Here is a 17,772-nt window from a genome sequence, read left to right as displayed (position 1 = left end):
AGTTTTTAGCACAACAGCAGTCAGTAGCTGGCAGGTAGTCAGCCGAGTCATCTTAGCCACCAGAACAGCATGTAACATGTGAAGCAGGTAAAAGAATTCAGTGGAGCTGGAGCAGTTGTTCCTTTTTATGTAGTTACTCAAATGAGGATCTAGGTCCCAAGAGGGCATAAGCGTGTCCTGACTACTACATACCTTTCTCTAGAAAGAAATCTTAATTATAGTTATATGTGTGCAGTTGTCAGAAGTGCATTTCATGGTTTGTTTCTGCCTATTATAACATTTATTCATACTATACATAGAACAGAAACTAGATACAAATAGTCCTTTCTTTACCTGGTGATTACTTATCCATAAGAGTTTCTGACCAACAAGACAGAATTTATGAAGGATCCACCTATGATATTATGCACCAGTTACTTGGGATTATTCAAAATAACTTCCTAGGGTTTTTTATTTTTATGATAAACAGCATTTCAGAGACCATTAAAACGCAAACTACTTTTTTTCCTGTAACCTCGTGCCACACTTGAACTCCAGATGAAACAACAGCCACTGTTCTATTTGTCTGTAAACCAGCATTAAGTTTCTGCAGGCAGCAGAAAATAGGTGGGTAATAATTAACTATGCTTGCCTGCTTCAAATGAAAAGCACCTAAAGCCACATAAAGAACCTAATAAATTACCTATCTTCAACAAGAATTGGCTTGTTCTCCCTTGTTTGCCCAGAATGCATCAGGAACAGCTTTAAGAGTGTAATCTTCACACCATTCTCCAGCTGACCCTTTGAGTGTATGTCTACTTTATTTCACATCTGTTATACACATTTCTTTTCCAGTGGGGTATAAATTTAAATCCCTGTTTCCATGGGAACCAAGTACCTTCATAAAATACACAGTTCTCTATCTCTTCCATTTGGTGGACTGTTTGGACTTGGGCTATTTGGGAAACAATTTTTTTTTTCCTCCCCACTGACAAGTGGAAAAAGAACAAGAGAAAACATTTGAGCAAAATGGCGTAAGTCTGAAGAGCCTGTTATATGTTGCATGTTTATATGTTAATATCTCATTACTTTTTAAAAGCATGGCATAAAACCACTGTGGTCATCTAATTTCACTCCCTATATTTAAGGAAATCACTTGTTACTACAGCTAGTCAATACATTCAGGAAAGCTAAAACCTCATGGAGATTCAAGGCAGCTTTTCACTATTAGAAAATTCAACTTTAGTGAAGTTGAGAGACAAACTCTTGCTCTTTTGTAATATCCTTGTATCTTCTGCTAAGACATGATACTGGACAGAATTCTGGTCTAGAGAGTCTTTGCTTTCAACTACATAGTTGTGCTGAGTACTATGAATAGAGATGAAAAATCTTTTTTTTTGTTTTCCAGAGTAATTTATTGTTGGTGATATAGGTCACTAAAGCATTGTCGCTTCTTTGTGCTATGTATCATGGTTGGAATATTGTTTCCCACTTAAATAACATGAAGCATTACTTTTAATGTTCTATTTTAGCCAATACAGTTAAATTAAAAAAAAACCACCCCCAAAAAACCCACCAAACAACAAACAAAAAAAATCAAAGCCAACCAAGCACACGTACAAGCCATGCTCCCCCCCAATCCCAGTCTGTGAAAAGCAAGAAGATCTGCTCAGCTCTGAACCATAGGTCAAAGTATAATAATCCAACAGGACACTGCAGTGACCCAAGTCTTAAGTTTTGCACTAAAACTTACTTTTCCTGTTACACTGTCATGTGACTGCAGTAATTAAAATGCAGATACCCAAAGTTAACTGTTGAATTAGCCTTCTGTGTGCACAGGGAGCAGAGCAAGTTCAGTTTACTTCAGGAAGAGCCATGTGTTTGGTTAGCTGCTCAAGTGAGAGTCCCTACCCCATGAGTCATGTTAGGGTTCCACCCACTGCAGTCCAAACATTAAGATTTCACACAAACCTTACAAGTCAGCTGCCACCAGGGTCTCTAGTTCTGCTGTGTGGAAGCACACTAAAATTAGAAGCTTTACTCTTTCTCAAAGCAGAGAAGGAGAACAGCAGGATTTTCAGCTAGACTGCTTAAAAGAGCAACGCATCCAGTATTTTTCACAATCAGCATTTTAATCCTTACAATTAAGCCCATGCATTTCAGATATAGATAGCGTATGTCCACAAGTTCAGAAAATCACACACCAAAACACTACTTCCTCTTTGCAGCAGACTTAAGCATTCTGCCAAGAAACTTAGATGACTTAGCCAACAAAGCAAACTTAGTGACCTTCATCCCAGTATACTGAAATAGTCACCAAAATTGTAATGCAATAGCTACAATGCAAAATGTAATTCTGGCAGTGAGGATTTTTTTAAAAGTATCAAATTGCAGATAGCAAAATAAAAAGTTTGTTATTCTCACCATATAGAGCAATTAGTTTTACCTCCACTTTCCAAGGCTCCCAATTGAACACATGGTTTATCAAAGATCAATCATTGGCCACACTGGGTCAGTCTGGCACTACGTACATTCTAAATGAGGAATGCAATATAAACCACTTGGACATCCACAGAAGGGTTGACAAGAATCCAGAATTAGTTAAAGTACAGAAGACAGGAATTAGCATGAGCAAGGATAAAAAACTTGTAAGAAAGAACAAAGGCTGTGTTGAAAAGGGAATTTGTAGAATTCTGTTAAGCTGGTCTGGGATCAATTCCAAGTTTTTTCTTAACTGAGTAGGGCACAAAAGTTAGGAATAAGCTAACTGCTGATACCTGCTGACAAAACTGAGGTGTCGACAAGACTGAGAATAATCCAAACCAGGAGAAATACATGGATTTAGACATTTTTAATTAAAAAGTTTCATAATGTCAGGTCATGTGCTTAAATTAATTTTCTTGGCGACTTGGAGCTCAGCTGCAAATGAGAGCAGGGGCATGAGATTGGGATGCTCAATCACACTACATGACAGACACCAAAAGGCAAACAAGGACTTTATAACAGGAAAGTATTAATATATTCTTATATTAATTGTAATATAATTGATGTGGGTATGGTCTTTACCAACTCATGTTCAAGAAAGACTGGAATTAAGCTTTAAGTGGGCTGCTAAGTGATCAAAGAATAAACAGTGCATCAGTGGAAAGGAGATAAAGCTTACCATGCTTAGTAAAATGAAAGCTACAGTACAATGGCTACCTATTATGTATAAAAACCTATTGTGTATAAATACTTATGTATAAATATATAGATTATGTATAAATACCAGAAAGAGCATAACATAAGAACTTTAGTAAGGACAAAGGAGTTATATTTAGGTATATTTAAAGTAGAATTTAAGATATAGTTGGTTGAGACAGGAAAGAGATGAATTTATGATTCAGGAGACTCCTTCTAGGGTAGTGAACCAGAGAAGATGGCAACAATGAAGTATCTGTTAAACACACCAAATTAGCACAAACTTCTTTCCCTACCCGGAGAAACACATAGTATATATAAACACTTTAGTTGCACACACTTAGAATGTCAAATTCCAATTGCTTTTTAGCTTAACTGGCAAACTAACAGAAACACAGTGCAGTCTGCAAGGACTCCCTTTAGATTGTATTCTAATCCTGGTTACAACCACCACCAGGAGTTTTCTGTGCATTATTGATCCTAAATACCTGATAGCAGTCATAGGAAGCCTGAAACCTGACTGTTGCATACTGCCTATCCACTAACATCTCTTGAAGAATCATCTAAATGTCATCTGCAAGTCTTGCAACACAACAGAACACAGATTACCATCACGTACCTGCAATTTCCATTGTGGTACACCATCTTCTTTCTACTGTTGAGACTTTTATCAGTTAGGAAATACTTGAGCATTACCAGCTCCTCCCTGCATTTTTAACGTCGTATTTCTATTAAAGATAGTATAACACTGAGCACTTTCACTTGCTTGTGGATTTTCCATGCACTTGCTCAAAGATGTGAGTAACCACTGTCTTACTACACTAGGAAGATGTCAGAGCAAAGTGTAGTGTCTGCATGCTAATTAAACTGCAGGTTGTCAGAAGTCATCATGCTCAGTGGAAAAACACAAGGTTTCATTGCCACTTTGTACTGCCAAGAGATGCTTTGGTGAAACTCTATTCCTTTGTTGAGGCTGACTGAGATTACATGTCTGAGAAGGGTCCAAGGCAGCAAGGTGGACGGACTTTATACACCCCTCTAGCTTTCCTAAGTACACAGTATATCAAAAGAGAACAAGAAACTCAATTGTCACAGTAAACTCTGTCATGAATATTGTGTATATTGAGGAAAAGAAGTTTTCAAGAACATGCTGAGGTAAAAACCCAAGATCAGCTCAACTAAGCTACGATACAAGGAAAGATCTTACCATCATTTGAGCAATTAAATATTTAAGTGCTAGGAGGTGGTTAACAGAGCCATTTAAGCAAGGTATTTTAAAGTCTAATACTTCCCAGGAAAACATGCACATTGCCAGAAATAAACCTGTAATAGAGTAATGTCCAGTATAGTTGTACTCATTCAGAGAAGACATCTAAGAAAACAAAAAGGCTGAACATACCACAGAAGATACAAGAAGTTGTATTAGTAAGGGCACTAATATGAGTAAATATAATAAACACTGTATGTATAGAAGCATACACAGAGACCTATCTATCCTGACTATTATCAAAGTTATTTGAAGCAATGCATCCTAAACAAACAAACAAAACCCAAGGAAAAACTCCCATAATTAATCCAAGAAATCTGTGGTTTACAAATCAATAGGAAGTTAAAGCTTGAAATCCTTGGTGATGTTTCTTGACTCCCAAGCTTTCCCCACCAGATTTTCTACTGAACTTCAAGTTTTTAGATAGATTTTCATAAAGAGGAGCAATTCACATACATAAAATACTTTTAGGAATTCCTGTCTAGACTTGCAAACTCCAGAGAAGGAATGCCTCCTACGTACAGCCAGGCTTTTACAATTAAGCAAAATGATGCATTACATCTATGTTTGAAATATTGTCTTTCACAAGAATAGCCATTGAAATTTGAAATCAGGCATTCGAAGTTTCAGCAGTAAAGTAAGGTTCACAATGTGCTGTTCACCCAGTAAAAAGGGACAGAATGGAGGGAATCAGATAGGGGGTTTCTAAACAGGCAATTATTTTTTTCCTGTTTCAGTTCCAAGCATTTGTCACTGTGGTGTCTGACATACAACCAAATCTATGGATTGTCTCCTCTTCTGACACCTCTGCTTTGCAGTGAATCTACCTAGGAAGACAAACTCAGTGCCTTCTGATGTATAATCATTAGTCTTCAGGTATTTGCAAGGACTGGCAAACTTATGATACGTTTTCTGTAACAATGATCACAGATTAATTGTTCTTTTCAGGGCTTTGCATTTTGTGCTTATTACATAGCATAGCTATTCAACTTGTACAGCATTTAAAATTTTTCTTCTTACATGTTATCTTCTGACATTTAGTTTTCCTAACAGGGAATGGCAAGAGTTTACTGCAGAGGAGAGATTAAGGAAAGGATGTTATCCTTTCTTCCCAAATTTTTTTGTAGTAATTGAGACACTTATCCAGCTTTGCTGCTTGCTCTTTCCCTCCACCTATTTCAAGGCTTACTTTAAAGAACACCTTGACCTGAAAATCTGCAAAATATTTAAATGGCCAAAGTTATGAATATTAAGTTTAAAGACAAGAAGGGAAACCAAAGATTTTCATTCAGACTTATAAAAAATGAGAGCAGAGTTTGAACTTACTTAATGCTCACAAATAACATTTTCAATGAGGTGAGAATCCTTGCTATACCTTCAGTTTTCATGTACCCTGTCCTTGCAATTAGAAATTAGCATTTAGTCACTGGGGAATTCTCCACATTGTAACCAGTATAGGATCTACAGATCTGTAACCTGAGTCCCACTCTTGGTAAATTTCAAATTCATTATCAAAGCAGATGTGAGGCATCAGAAATCATCATTAGTAATTAGGGGGAACAATTATCTTGTAGAAGAGGGACACTTACAATCCATCACACAACCTTCCCCCTCAGTACAGCTAGACTTCTAAAAGTCTGAATTCAATCTCATACTCTGTCAGTACCCTCCTGAAGAAGGGCACATACACAGCACCACTAATAAGTCAGTGGCCATAATATCCTGTAGTCCTCCATATCATGCGCAACACAAGAAGTCACACTTTCAGTGTGCTTTAACAGCTGAAAAAAAACCCTGCAAAGAAGCCTGCAGAATTGAAGTTGACTTGCATCCACTCTGGTTTTCTTTCCTGATGCCGTATTATCCCCCCTTTTCTTTCAAAAGTGGATTCATTATACAATAATGAATGAAATAAGTTTTTCTTCTGGACAGAAGCCAATCTTGCCATTGCAATGGAACTTTTATTTCAATTACAATAAAGCTGTATTTTGTTATACAAGTACATAAACCCAGGAGACAAAAGACTCATGTAATCAATTTAAAAATATTGGGCAGCCGTTCCCATGAATTTCCTAAACCATGGTAAGGATTTTTCAGGGCAATGGAAATAAAGATGTAAACCAAGTCATCTAGGTAATTAAATTAACATCTGGGGAAATTTTGTAACAACATAGAGAAGTGTTTCTGCCCATTCTTCAGGCTCTTTGACATGTAGGGTGGCACAATTTTCTTTATAAACTCAGAAGTTTTTCATTGAGAGCAATCTGTGACTGTGTGAGGTTTGCCAAGTAGGTTACCATCAGCAAGTCCTGAGAGGAGGAAAAAAAAAACAACCCACAGTGATGAGAAATACTAACAAGGATGACAGCCTATTAGGGAGTTGAATTTTTAACACCTGTAAAACAGTTTACAATCGGCTATTAGAAATGCTTCCCTCACAGGAAGAAAGGTTTGGTATTCCCAGAATATGAAACTGCCTGTGAAATTTTAACTCCAAGTTCACCCATGTTAACCAGGCAATTCAAAGGGTATAAGCAAAATTAAAAATTAGTTCTGGTCTTGCAGACTGTGGCTGAACAACACATTCAGAAACTTAGCTTTTGCTTTCTAAAATTCTGTTACAGAAGTAAGGTAGCACACTAAAACCCTGCTCATGTCCTAAGTGTTATGCAAGGAGACAGAACTTCAGCTCAGGCAAAAGAAGCTGGCAAGTCACCAGCTGTAGTCCATCCTTGTAATCCATACTGCTTTAAGCCTGGTACTTTGCATTGTACAGTCATTCTAAAAAGAGTTGGTGCTGGCTTTCAGATTACTTGCATAATTCCTGAGTACTTTAGAACTTACTCTCTCATTCACAGTTGCTTTCAAGATTATTATGGTGAACTGATTTATCCACCTTCAGCTCTTAAAACATCAAATTACTGACGCAAAAGGGTTGTATCTTCTCTTAACATGTTCGTATGAAATCAAGGATTGTTTTGATCTCAGACAAATTTGCGTCTGTATGACAAATTTTCAGAATTGCTCTCAACTGAAAAAAAATGGATGATGAACTTACATTGATATTGCTGTTCAACATTGTCTCAAAGTCCTCTGGTGAAATCTTTGGCACCTGGTTAATGAGATCCATCAGGAAACGACCAACAGTATTGTCAGCAGCCACTTTGCCAGACTAAATATAAGAAACATACACTTCAACATGAGTAAAACTCAGCAAGTTTATGGCCCAGAGAGAAAATATAGAAAAAGAAAACCAAGATGCACAAGCTTACATGAAACTTATTTGCTGGCTTATAAAAAGTTTGCCTTACCAACACATCCTCTGCATACTGCAGCACCATGGTGAGGGTGTCCTGAATCCTGGCTGATGCTGACCCCACCTGCTGTAAGTCACTGGACAAGCCAATCACTCGGTTAGGGCTAAAACAAGTCTTCATGATAAGATCCACTGCAAGCAAAAGGGGGATAAGTAAAAAAAACTGTCACAGAAACCAACTTGTTGAGGACTTCAGCAAGACAGTCTTATTTCCAGTAGAATTCACAGAATGGCAATTTTACCAGGGTAAAAAACCCCCAACATTTAAACAGTGTCACAACAATGCCTATAGCCAAAATAGGAAGAAAAGATTCACCTCCTATCCGCTCTGTATCATAATAAACATACTTCACTGTCAGAGGTGTGAACATCACGCCCATAGTTTTACCAGGGACTCCCATTGGGGCACTAGGGAAAAAAGAACAACAAAAAGTTTTCAGCATAGATATATTTAAGGGAGGAAGTAATAATTTCCATCTCAATAATCTCTGTTAGCACTGAAGTGTAACCATGAATAACTGAGGACAGATCAGTCTGCCATACTATTAATTGCTCATTTTCAACCAAGAATATTCCTAGCTGGTCTGATGTTGTCAGCATGAATGCATGAAGAGCTAAGTATTATCTTCTTAGCCACAATTCCTTCTTGCTTATAGAGCAGGTATTCTTCTATCCTGAAATATTCCACACTTTGAGAAATCACTTAAGTAACAAAAATATGACAGATTCAATTACAAAGCACTCTCAAGACTTTTATTATTCCTGTTATTCAAAGTATTTGAAGTGCATTTATGCTTTAAGATGTCAGGGAACAGCTTCCTTTTTGAAGATGTGCAGTAGACTTCCACTATAAAGAAAGGCTGGGGTTTTGTTCCTTAAGGAGGAGAGCTCTACAGCCAGTGCTAGGAAGAACAGTGAGGTGGAATAGGTTCATTTCTCAATATTTAATCTCCCATTTTTAATGGATAAAATTGGAAGGGATTGGGGGGAATGAAGACTGATCAAAAAGATGCAGTTTCAGTTGTCTTAACTGCAGTAATCCTCCAAGCGCATAAATAAACTGCCAAGCCATAAAGCCAGTAACCTCAGGCTAGCATTCTGACAGTGTGATGGAAGTTAGTGACATTAACACTAGCTATGTGAATCCTGTGAAATGTCACAAAGATGTTCAGAACACTACTAATGAAGTCACAGTTCCCCACCCCAATGAAGTAGGAATGGTTAGGTCTTTCATCTTACATACAGTGGTCAGGACATTCCAATGAGAAGTAAGCTTGATCCCTGGCTCTCTACTGTGTTTTAGCTACTGCACAGCATTGTTCAAAATGGGACACTGCAGCCCACTATGTTTCTCGTTGCCCTGATGTGGTCTTTTAATAATTCAGATAACTCTCCTCCCAGAAATGCAGCCTCCTGGAGTACCTGACATAGGCTTTAATGCTCATGCGTGAATTCTGGAGACTTGTGTCCACAGTGAGATGGATTGGATTGTGCGCTTCCCGGCTGTAATATTCATGGATCAGGACAGAATGTTCTGTGATGTCATGGCCTGTTGCATACCTTAAAAATAAAAATAAAAATCACAGGTTGATGAGCCATTCTTCCAACATTCTAGTGCCCAGTGTTTGGTACTGTTGGTATATAACAGGTTTTTATCCTAAACCACTCATTTCCAAGCATTGAGCTGCAGAAGCATATTAAATACAAGTGTTTTAACTAAGGAATTTGCAGTTTGTAGGAATTACAGAATGAGCATACCCACGGCAAAAACATGCACAAGACCAGTGTTGTAGTACCAGCCATAAAGAGTTGGTACAGTTAACATCAGACACCCAAGATTCAGTTATCTGACATTATGTTCTGGAGCAACTCTTTAATTCTGTGTAAGTCAAAGCATACCAAATAAATCTGGACCAACCAAGTAGATCTTCCACAAAAGCATTTCTCTGCAGGAGGAACAACTCGTTAATCTAGCTCCTTTAACTGGTCTGCAATTAGCTTCACAGGAAAACTCCTGTCATCAGGACTGTACTTTTCTGTGCCATTAGAAGGTGGTTAAGGTCTGCTCCACAGGAACAGAACTGAGCTATTCTGCAGGAACAGGGGAGCATTAAAAGACTAATAGAGCCATCCACACACTCAGGCACTGACATCATACTGATCTTGCTTCGCATCCCACACACACATACTCCCACCTTTTCTCAGCAGAGAACTTCTCTGCATGCTCCAGCTGTTATCACTGATTCCTCCTAAGGCCTTTGGTACTCTACATTACTCTTCTGTGTACTTCTTTCTTTATAAACAGTTATCTTCTATGGTGCAGGCTGTATTACAGGTGGCTACGTCCTTCTAGCAAAGCCATGCAGGCATTCTCTAACTTATCGCTCCTCTGTGGTATCTTTGGTAGATAGATACAAAAAGAAATCCTGTACATCTCCAATACCATTTCTTCCTCTTGTGAACTGCAAAAGCTTTACAACTGATTCTATAACAAAAGTTGCAAGATCTTACTGTCATAAGCATTAGTGCTTCTGCTTCTCAACCTGTGACAAGGAGAATGATGTATTTCAATTAATTAAGGGACCAGCAACACTGCTTGCACGTTCTTGCAGAAGAACTTACCAGCCCAAGATGATCTCGTTAGGAGACACCTTCTTGTGCAACTCATACATGTTTTTGGCAAATTCCATATCGACTGCCACCTAAGAAAAGGGACAGGCCCAAGTCAGCTGGTCACCGGGATGCTGAACCCTTAACGGCGGACAACACGGCTATAAGCCCTCACGCCGCCATCAGGGGCGGCACATGGGCACCACACACCCCCGGCTCCTCACCAATCGCCGAGAGACCCACCGCCCGCTCTACAGCGCGGCTCGGGTGGGTTGTACAGCCCGCCGCTACACCCGCCCGGGCTGCCCCGCACTCCGTACCTCATCTTCGGACTCGTTGTGAGGGACGGAGAAGCAGTTAGTGACCTCCACCGAGTGCTTGTCCACAGCCCCTGCGGGAGGGCAGCACGGTTAGAGGGGCACCGTGGGGGAGGTGGGCTGCTCTCCCAGTTGTCGGCGGCTCTTACCCAGCAGCGTCCCGATGACCCGCGCCGCGCCCTCGTTGCGCCGCTCGAAGCTGTCCACGATGGAGGCGAGCACGACCGGGTGCAGCCGCACCACGCGGCCACCGGGGAACGGGCCCGAGAGCGCGGCCGACAGCGGCGCGGCCGGCGGCGGCGGCAGCGGTGCTGGAGTGGCAGGCGGGAGCGGCGCGGCAGTGGGGGGGGCGTTACCCGTCGGTGTGGTGGGCGCCGTCGTCAGACTCTGCGCCGGAGCCGCCGCGGGAGGAGCTGCAGACGGAGCCGTGGCCGCCATTTTGCAACAGAGAGAGGGGTGGGGGCGTTCACGCCGGCAGTAATTGGCTGATCTGAACGCCTGTCACGCAGCGTTACCTTTCTATTGGGGAAAGGGTTGTGCTAAGGGCCTCCTGCCATGTGTTAACCAATGTGGGGAGAGCGATGAGGAAGACGCTCTGGTTGGAGGAAGAGCACACTGTCGGTGACTGAGGTTTAGTCTTATTCACAGCCTCTAGGAGCCGGAAAGTTTCTCAATTGGGTTCTCATGTTCCCCACCTCCCTGCGTGTCTGCTCCCGCTGCCTATTGGCTAGCACCGCCCCTGCCCTCTGCCAGAGCGGGGGGTGTATGTATTGGCTGTGGCGCTGCTGTTCACCCTGGTGGTGGCTACGAGAAGGGAAGGTTTGTGTATGTCTATAGTGCCCACCATTCGCCTGCCCGCTTGCTCGTTCGGTCGAGCAGCAGGGAGCCCTGCTGGAGGCACGCTGAGCCGGCCCGGGTGTTTCAGAGCTCCCTGTGCCCTTCCACGCCTTACCATCTCGGTGGCCTTAGGGGTGCCTGTGTATCCAAGGGCCTGCCTTAGCTGGTTGGTTGTGGCACGTTCCTGGTTATGCTTCACATCCTTGTGGCGCCAGCTGTGGGTGAATGCTGAGGTGTTTGGGTGATGATAGTATGGTTCTGGTCACAGTGGCGAGTCTGTTGCAGCCCCCTTGGGCTGCTTCTGGTGAGAGTAGAGACAGTAGCTCTTTTTCTGCAGCCTTACAGCTGTATAGTGTGTGATGAACGTAACAGCCTTCAGACACGCCACCAAGTGGCCACCATAGGGAAGATTAGCCAGTAATGCTGTGTGTGAGGGACCCGCAACCCTTCTGGCATTGGGTCTGTGAGGCAGGAAAGTGCTGTTAGCCGTGCTTTCCAGGTCTTCGTAGTGCGGAAGAGCAAGTGCATGCCAAGTAACATGTAGAGAGGAAATGCTGGCTACCTCTATGCAAGGTTTAAGGGTTACCCAACAAATGGACTTCTTGGATATAATTTGCCTGTTACTTATAGTTCCCCATGTTTTTGTGCTCAAGCAACAAACCTGTGTAGGTGAGGACAGGTATGGCTGCAGAATGAAGCATGTATGCTTTTGATAACTGCTAAGGACAGTCTGTTCTTTTGGATCTCCCTTGTCCCTTTCTTGGCTGTATACTTGCAGGTGTAGCTGTATACTAACAGGAGTAGCAACATGGTAACAGATTTACTTCTAATTCTCTTAGTTCAAAACCTGATTATCGTAGTTTTTAATGTTAGTTTGACAAACTTTTAAGGGAGAATTTCAGGTATCATTGAAATGGTAGGACAAGGGGTAATGGGATAGAACTTAAATGGGTGGTTCAGGTTAGATGTAAGGAAGAAGCTCTTTATTGTGATGGTGGTGAGGCACTGAAACAGGCTGCCCAAGGAAGCCCAGGAATGCTCCATCCCTGAAAGTGTTTGAGGTCAGGTTGGAGAGAGCCTTGAGCAACACAGTTTAGTGTGAGGAGTCCCTGCCCATGGGGTTTGGAACTAGATGATCTTAAGGTCCTTTCCAGCCCTAACTATTCTATGATTCTATGTTTGGGAATTTTTCATCTCAAGCTGTTCTTTTCCCACAAGTAAACTGCTTGTGTATGTGTGATTACAAATATATAAACACTGAAAAATCTAGAAGTCTCACCACTTGATAAAATGCTTAGTTTCATGAAACTGTGCCAGCCAGAAACCACATCAGTTCTCTGGCACCACTTTGTCTGCGAGGTGGCTGTTTGAATAATTGAGAACATTTCCAGGAGTAGCAAAGTACAGTGGTGGTTTCTGCCTCAGGTGTAATCATCTTTACTCTCTTACAGATCCACTTTGGGCTCCTGACACACTTTCCCATATATGGATTACCAGTTTAAAGTAATTTTAACATACAAAACCTGATTTTATTCCTTGGTGGCTTTTGGAGTTTTTTCTGCTTTTCAGCTGAGGAGTGAATGTCATCAGTTGATGAGCAGTTTTAACTCGGTCAGTAAGGACAGGTTCCTAAGTATAAAAGGAGCAGCTCACTAAAGATAATACATTCTGCCCATGTGCTGCCAATTTGCTGCTTTTATGTAAATGGAGAACACTTATCAAAGCTACAAAGGAGAGCTAGTGATTGTGAGCAAGAACAGATTTTATCTCTTCATAAAAGCACTTCCTAGTCTGTGTATCAGTAAAAACTGGTTCTCCTGTTCTTAGGCTTTCACTGTGCAGCCTTCATTTCTTGTAAGTGTGCCTAGGTCAAATTGCATAAAGCTTTAAAATGTTGCTGTTCCTGGAGCTTTGATGTGTCATTGAGAAGTCTAATGTGTGAGGTGTTCTCATTAGAGAGCAGCTGTTTGATCTTGTTTTTGTTTGCATCAAACTTTCCTTGGTGCTTAATTTGACAGTCAGCTGTAGGTTCAGGTGAAGCAAGCAAGGCTCTTTAAGACCTGCCCGTTACACTTTTATGTTGCCACTTTAAAAATTGGCGAACTTAAAGCTGCAGTTGTAGTTCAAAACTGGCAACTGTGAAAACCTTCTCATATGTTGACATAAAGCTGCTGGAGAGAATGCCAGGGGGGCTATAAATGTGAGTAAAAGTTGATAGCCTGTATCTCAAGAGTCAAAGGTGAGTGGCTGTCTCACACAAAACCCACTTCATACAAAGACTGTATAAATCTGACAATAAAATCAGTCGTGTGATAGTACTTGGAGCAGATGTGTCCAAGCCACAAAACTTTTCTTCCTTGCTGAAAGACTACAGAAAAAAAAAAAAGAAAAAAGAGACTTTCATAATTGATACTGTTTTGTAGAATCATAGAATAGTTAGGGTTGAAATGGACCTTAAGATCATCTAGCTCCAACACCCTTGCCATGGATAGGGACACCTCACACTAAACCATGTCACCCAAGACTCTGTCCAACTTGGCCTTGAACATTGCCAGAGATGGAGCATTCACAGCTTCTTTGGCCAATCCATTCCAGTGCCTCACCACCCTCACAGGAAAGAACTTCCTCCTTACATCCAATCTAAACTTTCCCTGTTTAAGTTTTAACCCATTACCCCTTGTCCTATCACTACAGTCCCTAATGAAGAGTCCCTTCCAAGCATCCTTATGGGCGCCCTCCAGATACTGGAAGGCTGCTATGAGGTCTCCACGCAGCCTTCTCTTCTCCAGGCTGAACAGCCCCAACTTGCTCAGCCTGTCTTCATACAGGAGGTGCTCCAGTCCCCTGATCATCCTCATGGTCCTCCTCACAAAATATCAGTTTATGTTTAGAGTAGGGTAGTTACCAGTGACCCATTAATGGAGCCTGTTGTTGGAAACTTGGTGTCTGTCTAGTGAGATGATTAAGATGCTCAGATACTACCTCATTACAGTAAAATCTGCCTAGAGGAGAATCAGAAGACACATTTGCACATGAACAGGGATCAGTGTTGTACCTCGGGCTTTTTTTTTTGATCTTCATTGCTTGGTTTCCCTGCATCTGGTTTTATATGATTTCTCTTTATAGTCCTTATGTGTGACTGAGTCGTCATTATTGCATTTGCTGTCATGTCAGCTGCATTTTCACAAATGAGGTATAATTTCTTTATCAGTAGCTATCTTTTCATCGTACTTATATTACTGGAAGCAACATCATCTCTTGCTCTGAGGAAAAAAATACATTGCATTACAGGTAATGTAAAATAGTCACAATTTATTTGATTCATCATTTCAGGACGTGATTTTATCTGCTTAGTTTCATGGGATTGAATCTGACTTTTTATTCCATTATTGTAAGTCCATTTCCATGCCTGGAATTTCGAGACTGGGTCTCCAGCCTTCATTGTGCTCACAGAGTTCTCTCTTTACCTTCTCTCAATCCAGTTACCAGAACTTGTATTGCCTACTGGGTTTTTCAGAATCCATATGTTCTGTCTTCTATCCAGGGCTTTTATATGATGTAGACATGGACAGTAATTTTGGGTTTTGGTTTCTTAGTTTGTTTGGGGTTTGTGCCTGCCCCCCTCTAGTATTAGTTTACTTATTTGGTCTTAATGGAATGTCTTAAATACTCATCTGCTTCTCATGCATTTGGGTTTGTCAGTAGATGAAAGGCACTTGGTGGCAGCAGCCAATTCTGAGTGTAATGAGTCAGCTGATTCAGCTTCATCCCTTTAGCAAGAGGCATCCAAGCCCTTCCCTGATTTTGTGTAATGTTCTGTAGACTACCTTAATTATCAGAGAAATAACACTGACACATGGGACCACTGGGATAATGCTTAGAGAGAAAATCCAAACACTACCTAAAAATAATGAGGCATAGTGTTAACTGCATGCCACACTGATAAAATAATATACCTTCTCTAAAGTTAGAGTGGCAATGGAAGTCATCATTAGATGTTAAAAAATAGGACATTAAGGACTGCTGTGTACTTTTTAGTCAATATGGGGAAATATTGAGTTCAAAACTAATTGCCTCAGACAAGTGTCGAAAATTTTAAATTGTCGAAATGTCCAAAACTACTTACTTGGATGTTCATGAATCTCAGTGTACCAGTTCCATTGCTTCTGATTACCAGTGAGAGATCTGTCTAAAAAGAGAGAAGGTGACCTGCATTTAAAAGCCGTGGTAAAGTCATTTTGAACTAAAAGGCAGATTTCTGTTGTTGCAATACTGTACCTTCTCCAGTTTCAGTGGAAGCGTATCAGTAACAACCTGGAACAGGCTTTCCTGAAGAGAGGGTAGGCTTTGTGCTTTTCTTCCTTTTTGCAATTCAGTGCGTACTGTTGGGATCAATGGCTAACTGTTTTTATTCCAAATGCTGACAGGATATCCTGAAACATCATATGTTGTCTCATATGATGCCTCTTCCCCAGTATGTACAGTCAAATGTTCATCCTTTTTTCTCCCAGATGAGTTTGAAAATGCTAGCCCTAATATTCTATATAGAAACAATAGTGCATTTTATTATAAAGATCTGCGTCACATTTATATATAGAAAACGGTGACTGAACTCCTAAAAGTGCTTATGTAACTTATACTGTGAGGGTACACACTTGGCTAGATGATGTTTGGAAGTTTGTTTCAGGTGTTTTCAGGGCCATGTCAAGATAATTTAATTCTATTAAGTCAATATGAGTAAAAAGGTAATCCCCCATACATGCTTGCCTGGTTTTTAGTACTGGCCGCAGGATATTCAGATACCCGTGGCAGGGACTAAGGCTGCTCAAATAATAATGTAAAAGCTTAGCAAGGTGTAATCTCTGAAATTCAGGCTGGACTTGAGGAAGAAATTTTTTATAATGAGGGTGGTAAATCACTGGAACAGGTTGCCCAGAGAAGTGGTAGATGTGCCATCCCCTGCAGACATAGAGGACCAGGCTGGATGGAGCTCTAAACAACCAGATCTAGTTGAAGATGTCCCTGCTTCTTGTAGGGATGTTGAACTAGAATGACCTTTGCAGGTCCCATCCAACCCAAACCAGTCAGTGATAATACAACTGTCGTACCACAGCTTGTTGGGAAAAAAACAGAAATTTTTAACAGCTATGCCCCAGCTTACATGCGCACATTACAAACATCTGCATAAAGAGAGCTGTTGCCAGACATCACTAGAGAAGACCCGCTGCTTTTTGGACTAATTATCTATGAGGTAGTTTCGTCATTTTATGTATTTAAAGATTAATCACTTATGTTGTGCAGATCATCGTGAACGTTTCAGGTACACAGACAGAAAGACATGCGAGGGAGAACCTTACCTGCAGTGTATGAATGTCCAGGGCGCAGAAGGGCCCGGCCCTGGGGGTGCTGCGGCGGCGCCTCCCCGCGAGGAGGCGGCAGGCGCGCGCGGTTCGCACCGGGAAACGCGCGCAATCCCTCCTGGAATCGTTGCCTTGACACCAGCGTCGTGCTTAACTGGGTTTGCTGACTATTGCCCAGAGATGCGATTTTATTTTCCTCCAATACTAAAGCAATTAGATGGCCGTGAATACAAACCGCATCCTTTGTAATTACTTAATGCCAATTAATTAGTGACTTATCTCTGCCTGGATTGAAGCACCATAAATGGGAATTTGTGCACAGTACTTTTCCCACCAGTATTTATTATGTGTATTTGACTTGCCAATTTCTTCAGTTAATAAAATTAAGGTAGAATCAATGAGGTGGAATTCATTGATTTTTACCTTAATTCTTCCGTGCCATTTCATATAAGAATATTAAGAGAGATTGAATTACGGATGTGCAATCCTAAAATGTGTTGTACAACCCCACATTTTACTGAAATATATGGTATTGAAAGGTGTTTTATGTCTGATGAAAGCACAAACTCTCCAAGCACTCAGGATGTTCTTGCTGCTTGATGATCTATGATTGTGATTATTTTCTGCTTTTGACTCAAATCATGTTCACAGTCAGCTTTCAAGTGAGAGGCATTTTATATACTACTTGTACTTAAAATTAAGATGGAATGTGCTTGCCCTGACCTAGCAAAGCAGTTAGGTGCAATACCTTGCAAGATCAAACATTGTCTCATTATACTACATTCTTCCTGCCTACCCCATGCAGTGATAAATGAAGAAAACCTGCCTGTGACTCCTGGCTGTTGGGTTGGTCTTTTTTTTCCCAGGGAGTATGAGGCAGAAATGTGGCAGCGCTGCTGTCTTTTC

At 41.1% G+C, this 17,772-nt stretch overlaps 1 protein-coding gene across 1 annotated transcript; it reads right to left on the bottom strand.

Annotated features, from left to right (window-relative positions):
* Nucleotides 1–6,482: 6,482 nt before the first annotated feature.
* EIF3F (eukaryotic translation initiation factor 3 subunit F) lies at nt 6,483–11,122 on the bottom strand. The gene is made up of 8 exons (XM_057430311.1): nt 10,819–11,122; nt 10,673–10,743; nt 10,365–10,444; nt 9,165–9,302; nt 8,059–8,150; nt 7,738–7,874; nt 7,485–7,598; nt 6,483–6,735 (listed from the first exon to the last, which is right to left on the bottom strand). Exons 1-8 carry the CDS (start codon nt 11,105–11,107, stop codon nt 6,658–6,660), a joined length of 999 nt encoding a protein of 332 aa, XP_057286294.1. The 5' UTR covers nt 11,108–11,122; the 3' UTR covers nt 6,483–6,657.
* Nucleotides 11,123–17,772: the final 6,650 nt, after the last annotated feature.

This window comes from Pezoporus wallicus, unplaced genomic scaffold (assembly GCF_028554395.1).
Source record: "Pezoporus wallicus isolate ANWC-B61680 ecotype Strahan unplaced genomic scaffold, APGP_CSIRO_Pwel_v1 contig_5261, whole genome shotgun sequence".
In the NCBI taxonomy this organism is placed as follows: domain Eukaryota; kingdom Metazoa; phylum Chordata; class Aves; order Psittaciformes; family Psittacidae; genus Pezoporus; species Pezoporus wallicus.
The sequence above is the reverse complement of the archived record's forward strand: the minus strand, read 5'-3'. Positions and strand labels throughout refer to the sequence as shown.

Bases quoted from the DNA above. Each gene is read 5' to 3' on its own strand.
- EIF3F (XM_057430311.1), bottom strand. From the start codon at position 11,107: ATGGCGGCCACGGCTCCGTCTGCAGCTCCTCCCGCGGCGGCTCCGGCG. The intron at 10,744-10,818 runs GTAAGAGCCGCC...GCCCTCCCGCAG, and splicing joins GGTCATCGGGACGCTGCTGG to GGGCTGTGGACAAGCACTCG. The intron at 6,736-7,484 runs GTAAGTTCATCA...TCCTCCTCTCAG, and splicing joins TGTTGAACAGCAATATCAAT to GACTTGCTGATGGTAACCTA.